The 25,223-nt window shown below is 41.1% G+C and overlaps 1 protein-coding gene and 1 pseudogene across 2 annotated transcripts; one reads left to right on the top strand and one right to left on the bottom strand.

Moving 5' to 3' along the window:
- Window positions 1–5,975: 5,975 nt before the first annotated feature.
- Window positions 5,976–16,842, top strand: Glrx2 (glutaredoxin 2). Of its 2 annotated transcripts, XM_057770095.1 has the most exons (5): window positions 6,129–6,264; window positions 9,047–9,222; window positions 10,077–10,140; window positions 14,473–14,649; window positions 16,591–16,842. In XM_057770095.1, exons 2-5 carry the CDS (start codon window positions 9,215–9,217, stop codon window positions 16,723–16,725), a joined length of 384 nt encoding a protein of 127 aa, XP_057626078.1. In that variant the 5' UTR covers window positions 6,129–6,264; window positions 9,047–9,214; the 3' UTR covers window positions 16,726–16,842. The 2 variants fall into 2 exon arrangements, with proteins under 2 accessions (XP_057626077.1, XP_057626078.1); XM_057770094.1 differs by lacking the exon at window positions 9,047–9,222 and having other exon boundaries at window positions 5,976–6,264.
- On the bottom strand, window positions 15,139–15,666 carry LOC130874676 (60S ribosomal protein L29-like; annotated as a pseudogene).
- Window positions 16,843–25,223: the final 8,381 nt, after the last annotated feature.

The following is a 25,223-nucleotide window of genomic DNA, read 5'->3' as shown; positions in this document are numbered from 1 at the left end:
TAGTGAAATCCTATCTCGAAAACAAACAAAAAATCCAAAGCAGCAGCAAAATTGCTTGGGAAGCTCCAGAAATGTATAAGATTCATAAGCCCTTGCCATTCCCTCCCCCAAGGTTAGAAAAGCAGTGAACACCCTTTGCTAAGATGAAGCATTCCTGAAGGCCAAGCTATTTGTGAATTGTGTCAGGAGCTGTAGGTATGCAGCTTTCTGAGTCGTCACCTGGCCTTTCTTCACTCATGCTTCTGTGAGTCACCCCTCATCTATACTCTTGTAAGTGACTCCAATAAACTGGTAAATTAAGCCATGCTTGGGTGGAATAATTTCTTTTGTCTGCCATCAGTACCCCATTCTGAGGTGAATATCTCCCAAAGAAAAAGTGAGATGATGCATTTTGTACCTAAATAGAGATTTGCACTAATCTGGAGCCTGCACCCCTACATACTTCCCACCATGATGATAATGGACTAAATGTCTGAAACTATAGGCCAGCCCCAGTTAAATGTTTTCCTTTATAAGAGTTGCAGTGGGCCTGGAGAGATGGTTCAGAGGTTAAGAGCACTAGCTGCTCTTCCAGAGGTCCTGAGTTCAAGTCCCAGCAGCCACATGGTGACTCACAAAGATCTGGTGCCCTTTTCTGGCATGTGTATGCTAGCAGAACATTGTATACATGATAGTTAGAAAGAAAGAAAAAAAGATAGATAGATGATAGATAGATAGATAGATAGATAGATAGATAGATAGATAGATAGATAGATAGATAGGCAGGCAGGCAGATAGACAGACAGACAGAGTTGCAGTGGTCATGGTGTCTCTTAACAGCAATAGAAACCCTAAGACAGTATGAGATTTACTGGCACTGGAGATACGAGTGGTTTGTGAGATACCCTACATCTGTGCTGGGAACTGAACCCTTGTCTTGGGGAGTCTGACCATCAAAGAATCAAACAGACAATTGGATAGGAGCAGAAACTCAGCTTTATTATTTGCAGGCATAGAGCAAAGCTTATGCGTGTCCAGTAGCCCTGGACATAAGTTTTGCCACAGGTGTTGTAGGCTAGGTAACAGTGTAACCACCTGAGGATACTTTCTGAGTCCCTTGCCTATTGAGGGGAATTTCCATCACAGTCAGACATGTTTACAGGAACAGACACCACTGGACAAATATTTTCAGGTATTAATAAAAACATTCCTTTCTTAGCAAATAAGATCTGTAGTGTGACCTTCAACCAGGCAGTCGTTGTAATCATTTTTCGAGGCAGCGTCTTGCAAGTGTTTGCTTTCCTGAGATAAGAGGCAGGGCTTTAAGCAAGCAGTCTGCACGCCAGAGTGAAGTTTATAACAGTCTTCTTTTTACTTAATCCTATGGTTTCTAGGCAAGGATTGCTGTTAGACTTTCACAATCAGAGAGTTAATTTGATTTTGTTAGGTGCATCTGTACAGATGTGTGTGTGTGTGTTTGCGTGTGTGCACGCATGCCTGTGTTTATTTCCTTCTTTAGTATGAGGTAAAGGAATACAGTACAAGTTAGATTGAGGTAATGATCCTTCTTGGTATCAAAGAACTGGACCAACGGGAAGAATCGGACAGCAAAGAGGGAAAGAACGAGGCAGATGTGACAGAAGATAGCACTGAAATCAGACCTTTAATGTGGAGGAAAGGAAAACCCATGACTCAGCATGAAGACGGGAACCTAACCAATTAGTGCTGGAAGAGATGATAAGCAGGAAGTAGTCAGCATCTGAACTGCTTGAACTGGGGGAAGGTTTTTGATTTTTGTCTGTAAATTATTATTATGTTTTTCTATTTTAATGTGTGTAGCACGCATGAGGAGATCAGAGGACAACTTGCCAGTTCCTTCCACTGTTTGGATCTTGGTGCTGGAACTCAGATCATCAGGCTTGGTGACAGTACCTTTACCCACAGAGTCATCTTGCTAGCCCTGCAGGTGTAGAACTTTGTGACAGTGACTGAGAGTCTCTCAGGAGGCTGTGGGGCAAGGAGGAAAGGGGATCGGTCTGAGTGCTGGAAAACAGAGAAACAAAGTTATCCACCTTGGAGACAACAGCTATGGATAAAAGTATAATCGGTTATTTTCCTATTGCACTGCTCTCTTCCCTCCATATTTGTATGGCAAAATCACTAAAATGTAAGCAACCTAGTATAATCTGAACATCATCATACTTCTCTGCTGCCTAAAAGCCATCAGCCATTGATTTCATTATATTTTTAAATTTGAGAACAAATTTATTGACGACAGTAATAGCTGTTAATTTTCAAGTGTACAGACTTCTGCTTGCTTTAACTTCTGCTGTAACTACTTTTAAGTTTACATTTAAGTTTCAGACTGTCTGTGAAGGTTATTTAAAATGGCATCTAAAACCTAAAGCTTGAGGCATATCTCTGTGAGTTTGAGACCAGCCTGGTCTACAGAGCAAGCTCCTGGACAGCCAGGGATACAGAGAAACCCTTTCTCAACAAAACAACGACAACAAAAAACTCAGTTCCTATATTTTCCAATCTGGCTATAGCCCACATTGACTTCAAATTTATGACTGTAGGGAGCTGGAGAGATGGCTCAGTGGTTAAGAGCCCTGCCTGCTCTTCCAAAGGTCCTGAGTTCAATTCCCAGCAACCACATGGTGGCTCACAGCCATCTGTAATGGGGTCTGGTGCCCTCTTCTGGCCTGCAGGCATACACACAGACAGAATATTGTATGCATAATAAATAAATAAATATTAAAAAAATTATGACTGTATCAATATACTCTTGATTTTGACTGTACATCCCCATTATATATACATTATTTATGTAGTTAGAAACCAGCACATCTATCAATCTACCATCTGTCTGTCTGTCTGCCTGTCTGTTTATCATCTACCTTCAGTTTTATTAAGCTAAAAATGACAAAAAGCTGTTTTTTTTCTTTCCAGACAGAGGTTCTCTATGTAGCTCTGGCTGTCCTGGAACTCTGAAGACCAGGACAGTTTCAAACTCCCAGGGATCCTCCAGTCCCTGCCTCCCGAGTGAAGTGATCAAAGGTGTGCACTACCACCTCCTGCTGACAAAAGTTCTTTATCTAAGTACAACTTGATGGTTTTTTAAAACATTTTTACATTTATGTATGTATGTTTGTGTGTGTATATATGTCTACTGAATATAAAAATGGAAAAGAAAAGGGAACATGACTGCTCCTAGGTAAGGTGGAGGTTATATGTAGATTAAAAGGGGAGTGTAGTCAGGGATATGGCTATCTGGGAGAGCCCAGAGTGGGCTTGTTCAGACCGACTAGGCCCTGTGGAAAGGAGGTGGAAGGAAGAGGGGAGAAAGGGGACCAGATGTAGGCACAAGGGAGGCATAAAGGTAGAAAGAGTCAAAGCGGGGGCAGGGGTGTGTGTAATTAAAATGGTTAGATTATATAGGCATGAGCAATGAGCAGTCCAACCCCCCTGGGCTGGAGAAGTTCAGGATTGAGGGTGGGGTGTGCCAGCCACGAGGGCCCTGTAACAGGTAAGGAAGGGCTAAGGGATGCAGGCAGAACCTGGCATCCAGGTATTCTTTGTTATATTAAATAGGCACCTCAGCCATTTGTCCCAGGATTGAAATCCAGCCTATACATGTGTGCAGGTCAGAGTACATCTTGAAGAGCTTGGCTGATGAGCCATCTCTCCAGTCCAGAAATTAATGTTTTGTTTGTTTGAGACAGGGTTTCTCTGTGTAGCCTTGGCTGTCCTGGAACACACTCTGTAGAACAAATTGGCCTGATTCATAGAGATCTGACTGCCTCTGCCTCTGCTTCCCAAGTGCTGGGATTAAAGGCGTGTATTGACAGAAGTTTCTGTTTTGCCCGATCCGGGCATGCACCACCACAGCTTGATGTTTTAATGTACACAGATAATTTACAGTAACTATAGCAACCAAGATAATTAACATGTCCATCCTTCTTAAGAGCTACATTTGTTTTCTGTTGGTGAGAAAATTTGAGAGTGATAACTTTAGCAAATTTCAAGAATACAATGCGGTATTGTGACCTATACTTACTGTACTGTATGTTACATAACTAGAATTTACTTGAATTGTGTAAGTAGCACTCTGCTCCTTGCAGTAAACTCTCCATATACCACCACTCCCCCGAGCTGGCAATAACTATCATTCTCTTCTCTTTCTGTTTGTTTTTTGAGGCAGGGTTTCTTTGTGAAGCCCTGGCATTCCTTCTGCAGACCTGGCTGGCCTCAAGCCCAGACATCTGCCTGCCTCCCAAGAGCCAGCACTGCCTGGCCCTAACATCCTTCTTATATTGTTGAAGTCATCACTGTTGGTCCAAATTGACCACCCAAATGGCAGTGCTGGTGACAATGTCCTAACAGAAGGACTTGAAACAGGTGGATAAACAAAAATCCGAATTCAGCTTGTTTTTAATCAGCAAACTTCCTAAATCTTGCCTACTGTTGGCAAGGTATTCTAGTTCCCCACCTGGCTGTCATTAAATCTGCCTGCTTTTACCCCATAGCCTTAGCTGTTTGATTCCCGATAGACTTTTCTTTCCAGCAATGGAGTGGTACAGTTGGTGGTCTCACTACCCCCACCCTGACAATCACAAGTGTATTAGTATCATTTTTATAGCTAGCTCTCACGAAACATAGGAAGTTGAAAAATATTGGTCTGTTTTCAACATTTGCTAAAATTGGGCACAGTGTGGTTAGTACTTGACTTCTGAGATTTGGTGCTGGAGATGGTTTCTCTGTGAAGCTCTCACTGTCCTGGAACTCTCTCTGTAGACCAGGCTGACTTTGAACTCACAGAGATCAGCTTGTCTCTGCCTCCTGAGTGCTGGAATTAAAGTCATGAGCCACCACCGCCTGGCTGCTTCTGAGAATAATTAAAAGAGCAAATGCCCACTAAAAATCCCATCTACAGAATGTTAATTTGTGCAAGAGGCACGGCTGCACATGTTATCCCAGTGTCTTAGAGTTCCCGACAGCAGGAAGATGACAAATTTGAGGGCAGCCTGGGACTAAACAGTGTATCTCTGGAGAGAAAGGGGAAGGCAATTATGTTGTAACACATTGTTTCACTTACTTGAGACAAAAGGTAAAATTGTACTTCAAAAGTTCTACTTCAAAACAAAAAAACACGGCAGCTTTACTAAGTAGTTATCTCTTGGTAAAGTAAAAGCTCTAAAATTATAGATCGCAGACTTTAAAGGTAAATTTGGACTTATGAAAAAAATATGTTTTGCCCATGAGAGAGGTATTTGTTTTTGCAGCTAACTTTCATTCTCTTATGAATTAATGAAATATAGACCAAGGGAGGTTAAAAAAAAAAGAACAATCATAAACAGAAGTTCTAATTTTGTACCCTGGGATCAGCATGAGGGCTCAGTAAAAGTATGGATAGTTCCAACAGCTTAGAACAATTTATAATTGTTACCATTTGACCTGTGGCTTTAACAGTTTCAGCGTCCTCTGTAAGTAAAAGGCTGAGTGCCCCTGGATTTGTGAAGAGACGCACAAAGGGCTATTATTACCATCTCTGGGTGGCTTGGGCAGTTTGTCATCAGGAGCTGTGGCAGTCATGGCTGTCAAAGCCATGATGAAGTATCTCTGGGCTAGTTCGTTTCCCCATTTCAGTTAATCTTAAAAACACCATCTTCGGAAAGAAAGTTCAACATTAGATTGCCTTTGTCTTCTACTTTCTAAATGGAACATCCAACCTCCCTTTGGGCTCTTAATCAATAACTTTAAGATGACATTCCGGCCCTTCTTTCACATCACAAACCTGTCGGACAGGAGGCGGTGACTGAACTACCACTCACAGGTGAACAACGCCACCTTGCCTGGACTAATTTCCTCGCAGCCTTTCTCAACCCTTGATGCCGGCGTGTGGGGCTCGGGAGAACTCGGCAGAGATCGGAAGAACTCGGCGAGCAGGTGAGCGCTACGCTCTTAGGCCGAGGCTGCGCACCGGCAGACTCGGGGGCGCGCGGGGAGGCGGGAAGCCGGGAAAGGACGGCGGCTCGCCGAGCCCGGCGGTGGCGCGGGCAGCCCGGCGGGGCGGGGCGAGGCCGCGGGAGGGGCGGACTCCCGGCATCGTGGTCGCGCTCACCGGCTGCTCTTCCCGCGGATGCTGGGGCTGCTCTTCCCGCGGATGCTGGGAGGACGCTTGGCCATGTCCTGGCGCTGCGCGAGTTCGGTGGGGAGGCGACTGATGGCTAGCAGGAGCAGCTTGACTTGGCGGCGCAGCGCGTCTGGAGCTGCGGGCTCGGGGTACGCGGCGGGGCGGGCCTTCGTGGCCCGTGGGACCCTGCGGTAGTGTTAGTGTGGACCTTCCCCGGGAGCCCGAGCCGGGTTTGGGGGACAAATACCAAACGCCCTGGTTGGACCTTCACATACCCAGCTTTAGCTCAGTGTACACCCGGGCGACCATGACGAAGGTCTTTCATGCTGTGGGAACTTATTTAACCAGTCGCTCTTGTTTTGATGCTACCTCTTGGCTGTCCTGTCGCAGGAAATGAACATGACTGTTGCTTCTAAATGGCCAAGATTTTACAGCTAGTAACTCTGGCATCCTGTAGATGTATGTGGTTTCTGACTTGATGGCAGTGTTGCTTTCCTGGGCTTTTCTCCTTGGCATACCCTGGCCTGACACCCCAGCTGTGGCCGACCAGGTTTGGCCTAGGCGGCTGTCAAGTCCGCTACAGCGCTTCCATTCCTCCACTGTCTTCCAGAGACTTCCTGTGAAAGCGCCAATCGCGTGATGTTAAGTTATTGACAGGTCCTTAGAACTATTTCCTATTGGATATGTTGGCGTATATCCTGCTTTACCCATCTACCACCTCTTAGTAGATGTTCCATAAATGGAGCATGACCCGTTGGTGCTGGACAAGTAGTGAGGCAAGGTGTTTATTGTGCATTTACTCTGTGCCTGCCCCATTCTTTAATAGGACAACTAGAAATTGATAGGACTGCCTCAAGAAAGATAGGGGTACCTTTTTGGAACTTTGTCTCTGGCAGGGAAGGGAGTAATACTTCAGAATGTGCTTGCTTGGCCTTATCATTTTCTTAGAAAAGTTCATTTGCTGTAAATGGTGCATAGGTTTGAGGAGGAGGTAAATGCTAGATTAGAGACAAAAAACAAAACAAAAAAATTTTTTTTTTCAGAGTTGAAAACCCCAAATAGACTGAATTGTTGCCATCCAGCGCTCTTCCAGGCCAAGGCCGTCTATTTTCCCTACTGTTTTGGACTTACTTAAGAAACTCAGCCAGCTTTTTTTTTTCTTTTTCTTTTCTTTTTCTCAGTGCTGCCTCCTCCAAATAGGGCAGTCTTTCTGAGCCTCCTGCTTGCTCCTACCTTCTATCTGGTATTGGCACACACATGCTTTTGTTTTTAAGGTTTCCTTGTCAACCTATTGGGGATCAATGAGAAACGCACATTTAGTTGCAGTGATTCTTGTCTCTAACTCATCTTTGTTGTAATGGGATGTGATGCTTGTTGCAACTTCTTTGAAGTTTTCCATAATGACTGCGCAAAACAGAAATTCATCATCCAGGGGCACCACGCACAGGAAAAGACCATTTAGTGGGGATTCACTCAAACACAGAACTATGATTTAAGAAATGCCTTGTTTGACTGGGGCCTTTAATTTTTTAATTTAAAATACCTTACTTTTATACTTAAACATGATTAAAATTTCTATAAATATATCTACAAGGAATGAATTGCTTTTGTGAAAGGAGACTTTTTTTCTTTAATCCTAAGTATATTTTAAAGCTGGGAGCCAGGCAGTGGTGGCACACGCCTTTAATCCCAGCACTTGGGAAGCAGAGGCAGGCGGATCTCTGTGAGTTCGAGACCAGCCTGGTCTACAAGAGCTAGTTCCAGGACAGGCACCAAAGCTACAGAGAAATCCTGTCTCGGAAAAATGAAACAACAACAACAATAAAAATCTGGACATGGTGATGCAGGCCTTTAATCCCAGCATTGAGAGGCAGAGGCACGAGGATCTCTGAGTTCTAAGTCAGCATGGTCTACATAGAGAGACCCTATCTCAAAACAAAAAACAAAAACTCCCAAAACAAACAAATCTTACAATACAAAAGTTTTTTTTTTTTTTTTTTTTTTTTTGGTTTTTCGAGACAGGGTTTCTCTAGCTTTGGAGCCTGTCCTGGAACTCCCTTTGTAGCCCCTATGTTAGGAGTTAACCAGGATATCGCAGGGTGTGTACCCCTATGGTAGGAGTTAACCAGGATATAGCAGGATGTGCACCCCTGTGTTAGAAGTTAACCTTTATTCCTTTTGGGTTTGTCATATTTAGGTTCTTTTTTTTTTTTTTTTTTTTTTTTCGAGACAGGGTTTCTCTGTGGTTTTGGAGCCTGTCCTGGAACTAGCTCTTGTAGACCAGGCTGGTCTTGAACTCACAGAGATCCGCCTGCCTCTGCCTCCCGAGTGCTGGGATTAAAGGCGTGCGCCACCACCGCCCGGCCAAAAGTTTTTTAAAAACCATTTTTAGCCATATGTGGTGGCACACATCTTTAACCCTAGCACTTGGAAGGAAGAGGTCAGTGGATCTCTGTGTTCGAAGTCAGCCTGGTCTACAAAACAAGTTCCAGGACAGCTAGGGCTACCCAGAGAAACCCTATCTCTAAAACAAACAGAAAGATATTAGAAATCATTTGGACTTTAAGTTCTGTATTTCACCATAACTCCTTAGATATTTGAGCAGTTCTCCTTTGCAGCACCTGCCTAATGAATGTTTTTGAGAGGTTAGTAGTTTACATTATGTCTAATTTGCTCCAAGAGTGTGTGTGGTCAGATCAGACCTTACTAACTGATCAAGAAAAATGAGTGAACGAGGTCTAGACCCAATGGAAAGACTTGATGATGATTGTCCATCCATCCATCCATCTATCCGTCCGCCCACCTGCCCATCCATCCATCCATCCATCCATCCATCCATCCATCCATCCATCCATCATCTATCCATCTATCTGTCTGTCTACAGTCTGTCTATCTACCTACCTACCCATCCACCTGTCTATCTGTTTACAGGGTCTCTTTACATGGTCTTGGCTGTTTTGGAACTCACCGTGTAATCCAGGCAGGCCTCCACTCACAGAGCTCCAGTGCTTCTGCGTTCCCAGTGCTGGGATCAAAGATGTACGCCACCACCCCTGACTCAAATGCTGCTTTTTTTCAGTTTTAGGTTTTGGATAACAAATGCTGAGGTAATGAGGGTCCCATATCAGGAGTAAATAATCATGTCAAGTATTATTGACATTTACTGTGTTAAGATACGGTGCTGCTTTCTGTATATATATATATATATATATACAGATATATATATCAGCTCTTTTAATCTTCACAACCCCCTTTAAGTGGGAGTCATTATTTTTCCTACTTGGTGGATGGAGAAACTGGGAACTATAGGATTAATGCATTGAAAACCTTTATTCCCTTAGTCTTTGTAGGTTCTTTGCTTCACAATGTCCACAAAGGTTTTGTATATTTAAAAGTTATTGTTTTATTTATATGCATGTATGTTTATGTGAGTGTATAATGCAGCTGTGAATGCTTGAAGAAACCAGAAGTGGGCATCAGATTTCTTAAAGCTAGATTTCCAGCTTGTTGGTTATGAGCAAGGTGGATGTGGACTCGGAACTGAAGCTGGGTCCTCTGCAAGAGCAACAAATGCTCTTAATTGTTGAGTCGTCTCTCCAGATCCCCCCCCCCATTTTGTATGTTTTCAGAAGAAATTCAAAACACATTTTATTGCCAGCCATCAGGTCTTCATTAGGGCAGAGTATCTGGTATTTGGTGATTATGAATTTACTTATGAATAAGACTGTACTCAACTTTAGACATAGAGCTTGGTTTTATCAGGTAAAATTTATTGAAAGGCTACTTAGATAAGCAACGGTTCCTTTGGTGTTAGCAGACAAGTACTTTATTTGGTGCTGATGAAGCTTTTTCCCGTATTTTTTGTGTATTTGGACATCCTTGTATTAAAGGTTGTCTTTCACTGGAGCCCAGAGGGTAGAGGGTACCTCACTCGCTGAGTTGGTCTTTTCCTTTGTTTTAGGATGGGAAACGGCACATCCTCATCTGTAGGGAAGTCAGCATCTACGCCTGTGAACCAGATCCAAGTGAGTGATAGGGGCTATGAAGGGAGAAGAACTGTCTCACACATTTAACACACTTACTCTGTGTTCAGGCTTGATCTAGTTTGGGAAATAATTACTAAATTCATATTTATTTTAAAAATTGCTATCAAAATTATCCTTGTGACAAGTTCTATGTCATTTTTTTTTGTTAAAATTTCTGGTTTCTGCCGGGCGGTGGTGGCGCACGCCTTTAATCCCAGCACTTGGGAGGCAGAGGCAGGCGGATCTCTGTGAGTTCGAGACCAGCCTGGTCTACAAGAGCTAGTTCCAGGACAGGCTCCAAAACCACAGAGAAACCCTGTCTCGAAAAACCAAAAAAAAAAAAAAAAGAAAAAAAAAAGAAAATTTCTGGTTTCTTCTTTCCTCTTGTGTGAGAATGTGGTTTATACGTGTGTGCTATACACATGCCTGTATGCATGTGTGGAGGCCAGAGCAGGGATGTCCAATATCCTGTTCTATTGTTATCTGCCACTGCCTTATTCCTTTGAGATCGTCTCTCTCACTGAATGTGGAGTTAGGCTGGTGGTCATTGAGCCCCACCCAGCAATTCTGTCTCTGTCTTCCCTCTCACCCCCACCTCCCATGCTGGGATTACAGGGCTGTATGTGGCCACTGATGACTCCTCTCCTGCGTGCTGGAATCTGAACTCAGGTCCTCATGATTGTGCAGGAAGCACTCTTATCTACAGAGCCATCTTTCTAAACCTATCCCCTGACATTTTCGAATCAACAGTTCTGGAGATTGTATCTAGGCTGTCCTGAACTGTCAGACAAATTTCTACCATCAAGCTTCCTCTCTGTTCATCTTGTCACTTCTTCTTTTGAGGAGGGTCTCCCCGAGTTGCCTCGGCTAGCTGTAAACTGTTCTAACTCGGACTACTTTTTTTTTTTTTTTTTTTTTTTTGGTTTTTCGAGACAGGGTTTCTCTGTGGTTTTGGAGCCTGTCCTGGAACTAGCTCTTGTAGACCAGGCTGGTCTCGAACTCACAGAGATCCGCCTGCCTCTGCCTCCCAAGTGCTGGGATTAAAGGCGTGCGCCACCACCGCCCGGCTCGGACTACTTTTGAACTTGCAGTGTTGCCTCGACTTCTGGATAGCTAGTGGGATTACAGATCTGTCCTGTCAGGCCTGGCTGAAATTTCTTCTTCTTCTTCTTCTTCTTCTTCTTCTTCTTCTTCTTCTTCTTCTTCTTCTTCTTCTTCTTCTTCTTCTTCTTCTTCTTCTTCAAGTTTCTATTTTATTTTACACAAAAATACATTTAATAACTTGTCATATAAAATGAAACATAAAATGTTATCATTAAGACAAAATCACTTCTAATGGAGTGCTTGTATTTAGGAAAACTAAAGAACGTTCATATTCGCAACACTTGCAAGCACAACTGAAAAGTTATGAAATGCACATCATTTTAGATTTACAGCTGGAAGTGCCACAAATCTATCTTAATCAAGCATTCGGTGCTAATTATGAAGAACTATTAAGTCAAAAGCAAGAAAAATGGTAAGGAATGGCCTATTTCTATACCTTTAAAACAAATACTTCTCTAAGATAGAAAAGGCAATATAAAATATACTTAAGCGACCAAGATTTCTTACTGAATCCATGATTATCATTTTTGGCAACTTAGTCCAGCCTGGTACAAGGCTGTGTGGTTAGGAGGTCTGTGCTTCTCATCGAGCCTTGCTAACTGGAGGTATGTGCTCTGGCTCCTAGTAAGTAAACACCATTAGCAACAGCTGCACACCTTCCCCATGTAGCCTAAGACCTTTTGTTTAAATGTATCTCTGCAAGGCTCTATCACCCTTTTCAAAGGTGTTCCTTCTATTAGGGAGGAGGGGAGTAGATGATCACATACATCATATATAAGTTCATCTCAATAGAGTTTCCAAGTTGTGTTTTGTATTTTGTATTTTGAATTACACCCATGGTAATGGTCAAATCATCTAGAAAGGACTTCACACCGCAGTAAGCAACTTTTCAAAAATGTGCTTGTGCCCTCTTCCTCTTTCTGAAATTCATTTATTCTTAATGAAATCCATCTCTGAGATTGAAATTTTTATTTATTTTTCACCATGCCTGCTCTAAGACTGTTGATACCTAAGAGTCAGCGGTTCAGAGCCAAGGTTATTGTGTGGTTTTGGCATGGACAGCTGTTTAACGGCTTTCTGCCCTAACACAGAACCTACTGAGAAATAATTACCCATAAAATTATTCTCTTAGGGATACTATACATGATTATAGTTTCTTGTTTCTTTCTTTCGCTGCCAATCTTAATTAATTCTGCCTCAGGACGTTTGTGCTCAGCTGGCTGTCGTACCTGTCATCCTAGCACTTGGGAAGCTGAAGCAAGAGGAGAGAAAATTCCAGGCTCCTTTCGACAATACATCTGAGTTCCCTCTTTCTAAGCAAAAATGAAAACAAAAACAAAACCCCCAGAATTCCTCCTATATATGTTTTTTTCTTTTCTTCAAGCCCATGAAGTGTATCTTTTTTTTTTCCCCTCACTATCTTCTACGTGTATGTTGTTACTGCTTAGGACTGAGTGTGTAACTCAGTGGTTGGGCAAGAACCTAGCATGTATGAGGTCCTGGGCTTTGCACCTCAGCAGCGCACAGAATGAATCTGAGTTTGTCTTAGTTAACCTCACCGTCTTTTGAATACAGCAGCAATGTGAGAAACTTCTTGTGCAGGGTATTCTCTATTTTAAAATACAAAGACAGCACCGTGAAACATTCAGTAAGGATGGGCTTGAACGACAATGAAGAGTGATTGTGAGAGACCCCTGGCACTATCATCTTGCGGTCCACTCACTTTGGAATCTCTTTATTAGGGCTTCTGTGCCATGGGAGCACTCAGCGTGCTCTTTGCTTCAAGTCTAAACGAGAGGCTCAGCATGCCTCTAGCCTAAATAGCACGGTAGAAAATTACTGGCTTTGGGTGTGATGTGGAATTTGAGTTAAGTACAAGGACCCTCTCAGCCTCAGTTTTGTTATCTGTAAAACTGATTCATCAGTGCAGTATTCTGTCTGGTGTGGCTGATCTTACTGTGATAGAACTTTAAATACTTAGTAAGCAGGAGAAAGAACATAAAGTGGACCAACCTGCCCACATCTAGGGGATGACCCAGGATCCCTTGACCCCTCAGGGTGCCTATAAGTTCTGAAGCACTTTGTCTGGGTGTTGCCCTTTGTGTCTTTGTCTTCGTCTTGAAGGCCCTGATTATGCCGTGCCATGTAAGAACCACCCAGGCAGGTGCTCAGGTGCCAGACTTGTCCATTGAAAACCTGCGTGGCTATCAGTGCTGTCCACTGAACTTGTCATCCAGATAAAGAACACAAGAAAACTTCACAGGCTGCGCAGACACATCCCAAAGCCCGGGCATTGTGGCGAAGGCCTGGAGAACACTGCAACCCAGGCTGCTATTGCCGTCATTTTGAAAATTGCTTATGATTTCAGCTTCAAAGCAGCAAATAAGCTTTTCTGGAAGTAGCTTTTCCAGGATCAGCTGGAAGGCATAGTTTACATAGTTTACATCTTTTATTGTATAGAAATGGGGAAATGAGCTGTTGTTCACGCCTGGGGATGCTGTGCATTTTAAGGAGAACTGACACATTATTTCCTTGCCTCTGAAAGTCACCAGCAGTAAGCAGTAAACACCTCTTAAACATTTGAGAAGTATGATACAGATTAAGTACTTGGACTCTAGGGCTGGACTCATATCTGTTTATTGACCAAGGACAGCTGATAGTTACTTATCTTCCCCTGTGCCTCAGTGTCTTCCCCTGTGCAGTCTAAATAATACAGGATGGATCTACATTAAGATTACAGTGAATGGCGCACGCCTTTAATCCCAGCACTCGGGAGGCAGAGGCAGGCGGATCTCTGTGAGTTCGAGACCAGCCTGGTCTACAAGAGCTAGTTCAAAACCACAGAGAAACCCTGTCTCGAAAAACCAAAAAAAAAAAAAAAAAAAAAAAAAAAAGATTACAGTGAAGTTGAAATGACTTTATGACATCTGGAATATGCGGAGTGTTTGCTGTATAAGAATTGGCTCTCACTGGTATTCTTGATACTACTCTCAGGCACTGTTTGGATACATTTTTGTTTCTAATGGCCTGCTTTTGGAATAAATAACATCCTCAGATATTATTATAATATCTAATAATATTATAACAGATACCATAGATAAATGATAGGAACTTAGCTGGAGCAGAGTTGTGCTCTGCACTCCAAGATCACATTCCTTCCACTAGTTATGATTTCATTCCAAAAGGTAATATCTAAGATGAGAATGTTTTGCTTCTTTTTAATTTCAGGAAACAATTTCTAACAATTGTGTGGTGATTTTCTCAAAAACATCCTGTTCTTACTGTTCAATGGCCAAAAAGATTTTCCGCGACATGAATGTCAACTATAAAGCTGTAGAATTGGATATGCTGGAATATGGTAGCCAGTTTCAAGATGCCCTTCATAAGATGACTGGAGAAAGAACTGTGAGTGTACCCTCGGCCCTGCTGCCCCTGGTGATGAGCTGGTGACATGCCAGTCCCTGGACACTAGACTTTCCTGCTAGAAAGAGCAAACCTGGCATTTCTGTGGATTTCATGTTGATAAAGAAATGGTAGCTGTGCAAAGAAACCAGGCTCATAGAATAGGAAACGGCATAGTTCATTTTAACTTTTATGGTTACTCTGTGTGTGTGTGTGTGTGTGTGAGACAGAGAGAGAGAGGGAGGGAGGAAGGGGGATGGATGGATGAGGTAGCTAACGGTGTCATGAGTGCATGTCTGTGGAATATTAAGGTCCTTTTGGAAGTCTTTGCAAAGTAAAATTACCCTTCCCCTCTTTTTTTTTTATTTAAAAAAAAAACAACTTGCCTCAAGTTTATTTGTAAAAACAGCAAAAGGTCCAGATCATCTGCAAATACTGTATAGATATTCACACCAGTCCATCTTTCTTCACATTGGCAGACTGAGACCTTTTTTATGGGGCCTTCACAGGGGCCTGGGCACCTTTGGGAGCCTGAGTTGCATCTGAGGCCTCTGCCTTGGCTTGAACCTTGGGCTTTGTTTTTTGGAGCCTACGGCCCCTGGCCATGTAGTTCTAATCCACTTCCCAAGCTTGGGGTGAGCGATGAAAAGGAGACGGCTGAGTTTGCGGCTGGGGCCCTTTGGCATCTTGGGCTTCACCACCTGGGGCTTCACCAGGGCCTTGATGGCCTCCGCACGTGTGCTCATGGCCTTTGCATTATTTGCCTGCATCTTCTTCAGTACTTTCTTGTGCTTCTTGGCAAAGCACATGTTCCTCAGGAACTTGGGGTCGACCCCCTTGAGAGATTCGTATCTTTTTGACCGGGGTTTCTTGATGCCATTTCTGTGCCATTTCCGGGACTGGTTGTGTGTGGTGTGGTTTTTGGACTTGGCCATGGCTGGACGGTAACCGGCGGCTCCCGAAGCACCTGCGACCGGAAGAGAAAGAGCTACCCTTCCCCTCTTGAACAGTAAAGAATAATATCAGTCTCCAACCTCCTGTGCTTATCTGTGCTTAGTACTCATTGTTCTAGCCTCTGGAAGTCTTTATCTTTTCATGATATGAATAGTCAGAAAAATATTCATTGTTGCTACTGTCCTTGTTTAAAGGTTTGTAGAAGACAGTATTAAACATGTAGAAAGGAACCATTTAAACATTATTAATACTTACCTAGATTTCCCTCCATCCCTCCCTTCTTCCTTTCTGCTCAAGGACAGTTTTATTAGAGTTTAAAAGACAAACTCCTGGGTCAGGCGTGCTGAAAACCTCAGTAGTTGCCTGAAGGAGAAGAATGGAGGAGGAAAGGAAACAAAGCCACGCTGTTTAAGCCAGCACAGACGTCAGACACATGGGAGACAAGCAGCCGTAGGTGGGACAGGAGGGAAGCCCAAAGTGTCAGAAGAAAGTGTACTTAGGATCTGGCCTAAAGAGACAGATAGGCGCTGGAGAGATGGCTCAGTGGTTAAGAGCATTGCCTGCTCTTCCAAAGGTCCTGAGTTCAATTCCCAGCAACCACATGGTGGCTCACAACCATCTAAAAATGAGATCTGATGCCCTCTTCTGGCCTGCAGGCAAACACACAGAATATTGTATACATAATAAATAAAATATTAAAAAAAAAAGAGGCAGATAAAAAGAAAAGTTGAGCCATTCTGACTCAGGCCCCGGAAGTCAGGCAGACCCTGATGAATCTCATGGTGGTTCATAGCACCTGTCTTATTTTGTGTTTTAAAATTAATGTGGTGTGTAAAAGGAAGGGCTTTAGAATTAGATCGTCCTGGATTTAAACCTGACCTCTTTTACTATTGCAATTTTGGGCAAGTTACTTTTCCTTATTTCTCTCCAAAATTGGACTGGTTCTGACCCTTACAATTAGGCCTCATTTAATTTTTGCTTATTCAACAGGTTCCAAGAATATTTGTCAACGGAACATTTATCGGAGGTGCAATGGACACTCACAGGCTTCACAAAGAAGGGAAATTGCTGCCACTGGTTCATCAATGTAATTTAAAACAAAGCAAGAGGAAAGAAGTTGAATGACGTGGTCGCTGTAACCAGTAAAATGTTAGTTAATGCAATCCCACACTCTGTTTGAGGATGTTTTAAGTGTGTTGCCTTCATAAGGATGATGTAAAATAATGAATAAATTCCCATGGACCCCCATCTTCCTCCTGGCCAGTTTTTGAGCATGAGATGGTTTGTAAAACTGAAAGGATGGAATTCCATTGAAAGTTGTTTATAAGGGATTTATTCATGAATTTATAATGAAGAGGAAGTAAGCACTTGAAATTCTTACTCCCTTTGGTATTCAGGGATTAATTTACATTCACTAGCTTTCAGGAATGATGTGTGAGTTCTCTAAAATTTAATGTGATGTAAGTGTGTAGTAGGTTGTGATACCATGTCTTGACAACCCTTCATGATCATCGGAAACATTAAATATGTAGGACAAAATCAAGTTTATAGTTGGGAAACCAAACTGCTGATGACTTCATAGTTACAGGGATAAGAAAACATGTCTATTGGCAGAAGGCAAAAGGTTTCAATATAGTGAGAATGAAGTCTTCAAATAGTCTAGAAATGTTACTTCATCATGCTGTCAGTTGGGATATTCTACGTTTCAGTATGTGTAACAGCTATTGGAATGTGTGTGTGTGTGTGTGTGTGTGTGGTGGGGAGACGGGGCCAGTCTGTAGCCCAGGCTGACCTCATACTCACATCAGTTCTCATGCCTGTTTCCCAGGCTTGGATTAAATACTGATCCACCATGCCCAGTCTGGAAATGTTTAAGGGAACCAGGTATTAGATGGAGTTTAGACTAAAGGTCCTTGCTATGGTTTCGAATGTCCCTCATCCATCACAGACTTCATATGTTTCAAACACATGTCTTTTTTTTTTTTTTTTTTTTTTTTTTTTTGGTTTTTCGAGACAGGGTTTCTCTGTGGTTTTTGAGCCTGTCTTGGAACTAGGTCTTGTAGACCAGGCTGGTCTCGAACTCACAGAGATCTGCCTGCCTCTGCCTCCCGAGTGCTGGAATTAAAGGCGTGTGCCAACACCGCCCGGCCAAACACATATGTCTCGATATGGTAAGAGGTGAGGCCTTTAAAAAGTGATGAATCAGGAGGGCAGATGGGTTGGTGCTATACCATAGGTTTAGTTAGCACAGAGGGTGGTTCTTAAGTCTGTTCCCTACCTCTCCACACCTGTGCTCTTGCCCTTCTCTCCTCTGCAGTGTCATGATGCAGCAAGAAAATCCTCACTAGATGCCGGTGCTTTAATCTCAAGCTTCCTAACCTATGAACTATAACAAGTAAATCTCCTCTTCTGAATTACTTAGTCTCTGGTAGTCCCTCTCAGCAGTACAGTTGGAGGATAAAATCACTTTAATGCTAACTTAATGTTTTCGAACTAGGAATAGTGTTCGAACTGAATTCATTTTAGATAAACTTAGCAAACAAGAATTACCCTTTAAGGAGTATTATTTTAAGAGTTGAAAATATTTTCAATATTGTACTAAGCTAGTCATATTTCCAGTCTCTGGTCAGGAATATGAAACAATGCATTTTCTAGTAGACTCCCAGAGTCACAGTGGACAAATTATCAAATGTTGACCTTTTCTCAGAGGACTCCAGAGTGAGTGCTTCAGCTTTCTGGTGGAGATGGACTAAGAAATCAAGGAGAGTTTTGAGGAAGACAGTAGCTTGCTGTCAGTGATGTTTCCTACATGGAAAGGTATTTTGGATACCTTGACACAGGGAGAAGTTAGACTGTTCTTCCCTGATAGTTCATGTGATGTTGGTAGGAAAAGAAAACAGCATATTTTTATTCCTTTGTTTTGCATTATATTATGAGAAGTTTTATATTTTTGCTGTTGTAAAACTCAGAGAGTAGAGGAATTCTGTTATGCATGAGGAAGGTAAAAATTGTCATTGTTGGCCGGGCGATGGTGGCGCACGCCTTTAATCCCAGCACTCGGGAGGCAGAGGCAGGCGGATCTCTGTGAGTTCGAGACCAGCCTGGTCTACAGAGCTAGTTCCAGGATAGGCTCCAAAACCACAGAGAAACCCTGTCTCGAAAAACCAAAAAAAAAAAAAAAAAAAAAAAAAATTGTCATTGTTGCTTCTGTTAATCAGATTTAGATAGGTTAGAGGCAGGTTACTTCAATGCATAGCTATATTGACCAGGTGATAATATGGTACTTGGCTTTGAAGAACTTTTTGTGGTAATCTGACTCTGGCCCAGGGCCTGAATAGAAGGCAGGTACCTTACCACTGAATTATACAACTAATCCTCAAGTTCTTCCTGGCTTGTGGAAAACAGAACATGAATGGGACTTGTTCTAAGATAAGCCTTATCAGTAGAAGGTAACAGGATGTCTTATTATCATTTATGATTTTATTTTAAAAAGAAATAAGTGCTTCCAGTACTTATCTAATAAGTGTTTAGAATTTTATTTCCAATGACTTAAAGATTACTTCTTGGGGTGTAGCATTGCTTCAAAAGGAACTGATTTGCAAACGAGGACTCCACTCATCAGCAGATGCTAGAGGTGAGAGAAGTGACACGCCCCTGCCTCATAGCAGAGTGTCTTTGCGGAGACTGTAAGGATAAAGGCTCCGCCTCTGAGTATTTGAAATGATGAATGTGAGATGACTCCGTGGGTAAAAGTACTCGCCCAGCAAGTCTGATGATCTGAGTTCAGTCTCTGGGACCACAGTGATGGGAGAGAGATGGCTCCTGAAACTTGTTCTTGACTTGCACCTGTGTGGGCTTGCTCTCACATAGATCATGTGCAGGCATGTGCTTGAGGATACAAATAGAGATGTAAGGAAATGCTGGGTACAATGTAGAAACACACACACAAGATATAACGTGTGTGTTGGGAGGAGGGTGCCACGTGGTATGCATGCATGTCAGGAGGAGGTCAGAACAGCTCTGGAGCTAGGTTCTCTCCTTCCACCTCAGTAGGGTTCCCGGGTCAGACCTCCAGTTATCCGGCCCATGCATCAGGTGCTCGCTACCCACTGACATACTGCTCGGCCTAAAGGATACAATATTTAATTTTATTTTTCTTTTGGGGGTATGGTGCTTAGTGGAAAATAGCACCTAGCATGTGCAAGGTCCCTGGTATGATCTCCAATACTAACACGTGTATAGATTCTTTTTGATGCACGGTTTTTATATAAAAATACTAGAGCAGGGTAGATTTCCAGAGAGTAATCAAGCGCTGAAGTCAGCAGCTGCCCTAAAGAGGACAACCTAGGCCAACACAGAACTTTAATTTGAACTCTTGATGCTGCCTGCTTAGGGGAAGACCAGGACAGGACCACATGTTTACCATGGTAGAACTGAAATGAATTTCTTTTTTTTTTTTTTTATTTTTGAGACAGGGTTTCTCCGTAACCTTTTGGTTCCTGTCCTGGAACTAGCTCTTGTAAACCAGGCTGGCCTCGAACTCACAGAGATCCGCCTGCCTCTGCCTCCCGAGTGCTGGGATTAAAGGCGCACGCCACCAACGTGAAATGAATATCTTAACTGGTACTTTATTAGAGCAAGGTAAAGAAATGTTCAAGTCCCTGTGACTTAGCAGTTAGGGGACAACTGACTGGAACCTTGGGTCTTTAGGGTGCACTGATAAATGGAGGCTAAGTCAGCTGGAATGGAGTTCAGTATTGAGATATGCAAAGGATACTCTTAATAATGTGTGGGTTTCTTCTGGACCCCTCAGGGTTTTCTAAGTTCCTTACTTGCCTAGCCAAGACAGTATGGGATTGGGGAAGACTCCAGGCTACAAACATTGCTTTTTGAGGTTCTTGCTCTGTTGCCCAGTCTGACCTTAAATGTGTGAGATTACAGGTGAATACACCATGCAGGCTTTCAGTGTCTATAACACTGACTCTCACACTCTTCTCCATATCATATGGCCCTAAAATGGGTAATATGAACCTAAAGCAAAACCCAGTTTCAGAAAGTAAGGTGTTTGTACCGAGCTGAAAGACCCAAGTCTGACGGCTGGAACCCACATCCTGTGCACTTGCACTGCCCCGTCCCCACATACACTCATACACTAATGATTAAAAAAATGTTTGCTCTTTGATGAAAATCAATTGTCTTGATCCTTTGATGGAATGTGGTTGGAAAAGAATCTGCAACTATATATACCTTATGCACATGCAGCTAGAGAAAAAAAAGGACAATATTAATTATGGAAAGTCAATTTTTTTTTATCTTTTGAATTATAACAGATTACTTCCGGGTTTTACAAATAAGGCATATTATAACCTTAAGATTAATGCTTCTTAAAAGGATAAAAAGACAGTTATTTGATATGCATAAAATTTATTTGGTACACCTATCAATTTCTACAATAAACCGGTGACAACAGTTCTTGTAGTGCCCACTCACTCCACACCCGAAATAACTTATTTAAGCATCACTCGTCTGAAAATCCAAAGTTTTAAAAAGCTGCAGAATTGGAAACTTGAGAGAGCTAACATAACATCACGTGGAAAGTTCCCTATCAGACAAACTGGCAAGTCACAATCAAATGCAAGTACATGAAGACAAATTTGCTTTCATATGATATACATGAGGTTCATATAGAATATCCCATATGAAAATAATTCCAATATTTGAAAAAAGAAACCTAACATACTTGTGGTCCCAACCATTTCAGGTAAGAAATAATCAACTTGTATACAAAAGATTATTTTGCAAGGTTTGAAGGAAAGTCAAGGTTTGAAGGATACTCAGTGTGGGTGAAAACTTTTATCATGAAATAAGTGTAAGAAATGAAGCATTCATCCATTCCTCATTAGAAAATAGCAACACCACATTGTTACACATTATTTACACAGCAAACCTGGAAGACTTGACAGCATCAGTTAATCACACGTCCTAGGAAAGGCCTGTTTGCACTCTCTATGCTCCTTTCCTTAAAAATAAGTTAGTTATATACCAGCTTAATACGTCTTTAAGCACCAGCATGACAGTTTAAAGCACTTGTTCAGTTTCAGAAGATATTCCTGCTTTGAAAGGCAAAGTGAACACAAAATGTGAACTCAATGAAATAAGCCACTGGCCTGACAGTTTTATTGCAAGAGTCTCAATGTTTTAATTCTATATTCATTCCTCTAGATGAGTTTGCTCAAAGGCTTGAACCAAAATATTTGCCTTTTGCCTCAAAAATTTCCCTTAAAAAGCAGTTCTTTTTGGAACTCAACATCTGTACTTCTTATTCAGTGTTAAATATGCAACATGGTCCTTGGAGGTCATGTTATGTCAGGAAGTCCAGCTTCTGGATAACTAGTTATACAAAACAAAAAACCTTAAGTAACCATAAATATACTGATGGTGCAGTCATGTTTTACCACACATCAGCACAGCCAGATTATTCTTTGCATGTCTGAATTGTTAATGTACGATCAGGTTTAATACCTAACAGTTAAATTTCCATTCATTACATTATATTAAAAGCTCTAGAAGACCCTGTAAGTTCTACTCTTCAGAAACATTAGGACACTATTAAGGCATTACTCGATTAACAGACTCTAAAGAAACTAGTATGTCTGGAAAAGAGAGCTAGTCACATTTTAAGGCAGTCGGAAGAGTCCTTTTTTCCTCGTTAAGGCTCTTATATAACTATAATTTATTTCTTGCAGACACTATTCTGGATACCTGAAAGATTCATCAATTGGCCAATTACTGAAATGAAAGTAATTCTAATAAAACAAATGGATAGTTTAGAAACAGAGTGTAACACTCCTGCTCCAGTTCTTTTAAATACAACTTCATACATCTTATTCCCTTGAAGAATTCTCCATTATTAAGTTTGCAAAAAAAAATTATAACTCAAATAAATTACAAAGCTATTTGGCCAACTGTGCCAAATATAGTCTATATTTAGAACAGTGAAACAATAACTATTTTATTAGTATTCATTCATTCATATTAGTATTCATTCATTTTATTAGAATGAAATCTAATTCAGTCATACTGGGGTTCAAGTTTACGTTTCAAACAAAGCCTAAACAGTCACTTAGACACAAATTTCAATCCAATGTTTTCACCGATATAATTTACCACTTACATGTAGTAAACAGAATGTTAACCCATTCAGCACTTTTAATAATCCAAACATACAGTAAAGTGAAATTAGCAGAAGTAAAGAAATTTAGTTTTTTTTTCAAATCCAGATTCTGCTAACTTATAAAAAGTACAGAAGTTCAAACATTTTAAAATTAAAATTCACTTGTGTTCACAAAGTTAAGATGATTAAAGGCAGGGATAGATAAGTAGAAAGGCAAAACTATCTCTAGAATCAGAAATAGCTTTTGTATATCTTCATTTCATTTACAAATGCTTACTGGAAACAATCACAATTCAGGAATAGGATCTTGCAGATTTTCCTTTCCATTTTCTAATATACCTTATTTTAAAGACTTAGGAAAAGTGTGCCATTTGTTATTTTACTCGGACAGTACATTTAACAACATTATTAATCTTTTATAAGAAAAAATATTTTAGAATTGATTTTAAAGTTCACAGTGATTTTATTTAAAAATGCAAATAGTTACCAATTAGAAAGATACTGAATGCCAATATACATCATCATAAGGCTTTTTATACTGTAAGCTCAGTGTATGTGTGTGTGTGGACACTCACGTGGAACACTTTGTAGACTTGGAGTTCATAATGATGGAAAAACAGGCTGTAAGTGTCACTTTCTAAAACTGTCAATTATTAGATTCCTTATATAGTACAACACTTCTCTTTTTAATGTTTATCAATAATCACAAACAGATTCTGAGTAACTGATCTTACTGAATGGCCATAAAATTTCTGGAATACCTATAAAGGTATTCTCTCTCTTGATTTAGGGAGAGAATGTATCAATTCAGGTATTACTTTAGTAATTTGGAAAGGTACTTTATTATTATTTTGTATTTATTTTTATTTTTTATGGTCATTGGTGTTTTGCCTGCATGTATGTCTGTGTGATGGTTTAAGATCACCCAAAACTGGAGCCACAGACAGTTGTGAATTGCCATGTGGGTGCTGAAAATTAAACCCAGGTCCTCTGGAAGAGCAGTCAGTGGTCTTAACCACTGAGCCATCTGTCTAATCCTGAAAATTATGTTCTTAAATTTATATTAAAATGAAAAACAACCTGCAAGAGATTTACCCTAAGCCTGAATGTGGATGACTTTCTGGTCATACAGTTTATTACCCAATTGAATCAAACTGGAAAAAAGACAAAAATGTGAGAAGACTTGCAAAGGAGAAAATGGACCTGAAATAATCTCCCATGAAATAAGAGAGTAGCAAGAATCAGGAAAACAAAGTCAATTCAGAGTTAATACTGACTCATTTCACCGCAGCACCCATCGTCTTTTCTGATCTTTCCTTATGGCCGTATGACATTTCTCCAAGAAGACAATTTGTACCTTAACAAAACTAACCTAATCCAAGACTAGATTTTCCATTCTGAGTTACTGTTAACAGAAGCTCATCACACAGTCACCAATCTGCTGCAGTATCTTTGTTTCCCACTTTTTCACACACATGCACATTACAAATGCCATTGCATGCACGTGTTCAGAGGATAGCTTGCAGGAACTGTTTCTCTCCTACAATGTAGGGTCCAGGAACTGAGCACAATTTGTTAGGCTTGGTGGCAAGTGTTTTTACCCATGAAGACATCTTGCCAGCCCTGTGACAATATATTTAAGTCACCCACACCCACACACAGAACAACAAAAAAACCAAAACTCCAAGAACTTACAATGATTTAGCCTTCATTTCCTGATTAGATGTGTCTTTACTGTGCTTCTAAAGATGGTTCTTAATAGTTATATTCTCAAATTTATACTGCTTTGATTTTTTTTCAAAGTCTAGAAAAGTGAGAACAACCCATCAAAGGGTGTTTTGTCAGTTGCAGACTTGTTACTCAAGTAGGTTACTATAAGCAAGTGCCTGTCAGTAACAGCATGGTGGTATGTTAATTTTGAGCTTTGCTTCCATTCTTTCTTAAAGTATATTTCTTCTTTTACATTAATCAGAGAATAGTGACATCTTAGTGTTTGTAATTAAAAATTATACTGAAATTGTATTGAAAGGCCTCCTTTCTGGTTTCAACTTTAGGTAAATATTAAGCTGCTGGTTCTTCTACGATCTAAGAATAAGATACGCTAATCTGTAGAAGAGCCAAATTTTAACACCTATGTTAAACTGTTGTCTCTAAGGACACAGCACATGAAAAGAAACAAGAGGCTGCAAAGGGCGAAGTAAATTCTACTCACTAGCATACTCCTTGCACTCTTAAACCACTCACTATTAGTTTTCATTAAGTGCAATTCTACTAATAGAAAACGGCGAGATGAAAAGATTGGTGTTTTGCTTTACTAATAACAACTAAATCCTGGAAATATTTACATAGTATTTAGGAAATAAAGTTTATTTTTCTTAAGATTGTTTTTTAAAGCAGTATTTTCCATACTATTTACTTAAGAGTAACCCTAGTGGTAATTTGGAAAATA

Source organism: Chionomys nivalis, chromosome 5, assembly GCF_950005125.1.
Source record: "Chionomys nivalis chromosome 5, mChiNiv1.1, whole genome shotgun sequence".
NCBI lineage: Eukaryota > Metazoa > Chordata > Mammalia > Rodentia > Cricetidae > Chionomys > Chionomys nivalis.
The sequence above is the reverse complement of the archived record's forward strand: the minus strand, read 5'-3'. Positions and strand labels throughout refer to the sequence as shown.

Excerpts from the sequence above, each read along its gene's own strand:
- Glrx2 (XM_057770094.1), top strand. The coding sequence starts at position 6,122 with ATGCTGGGGCTGCTCTTCCCGCGGATGCTGGGAGGACGCTTGGCCATG. Across the intron at positions 6,265-10,076 it reads TCTGGAGCTGCGGGCTCGGG|GATGGGAAACGGCACATCCT; the intron begins GTACGCGGCGGG and ends CCTTTGTTTTAG. Across the intron at positions 14,650-16,590 it reads AGATGACTGGAGAAAGAACT|GTTCCAAGAATATTTGTCAA; the intron begins GTGAGTGTACCC and ends CTTATTCAACAG.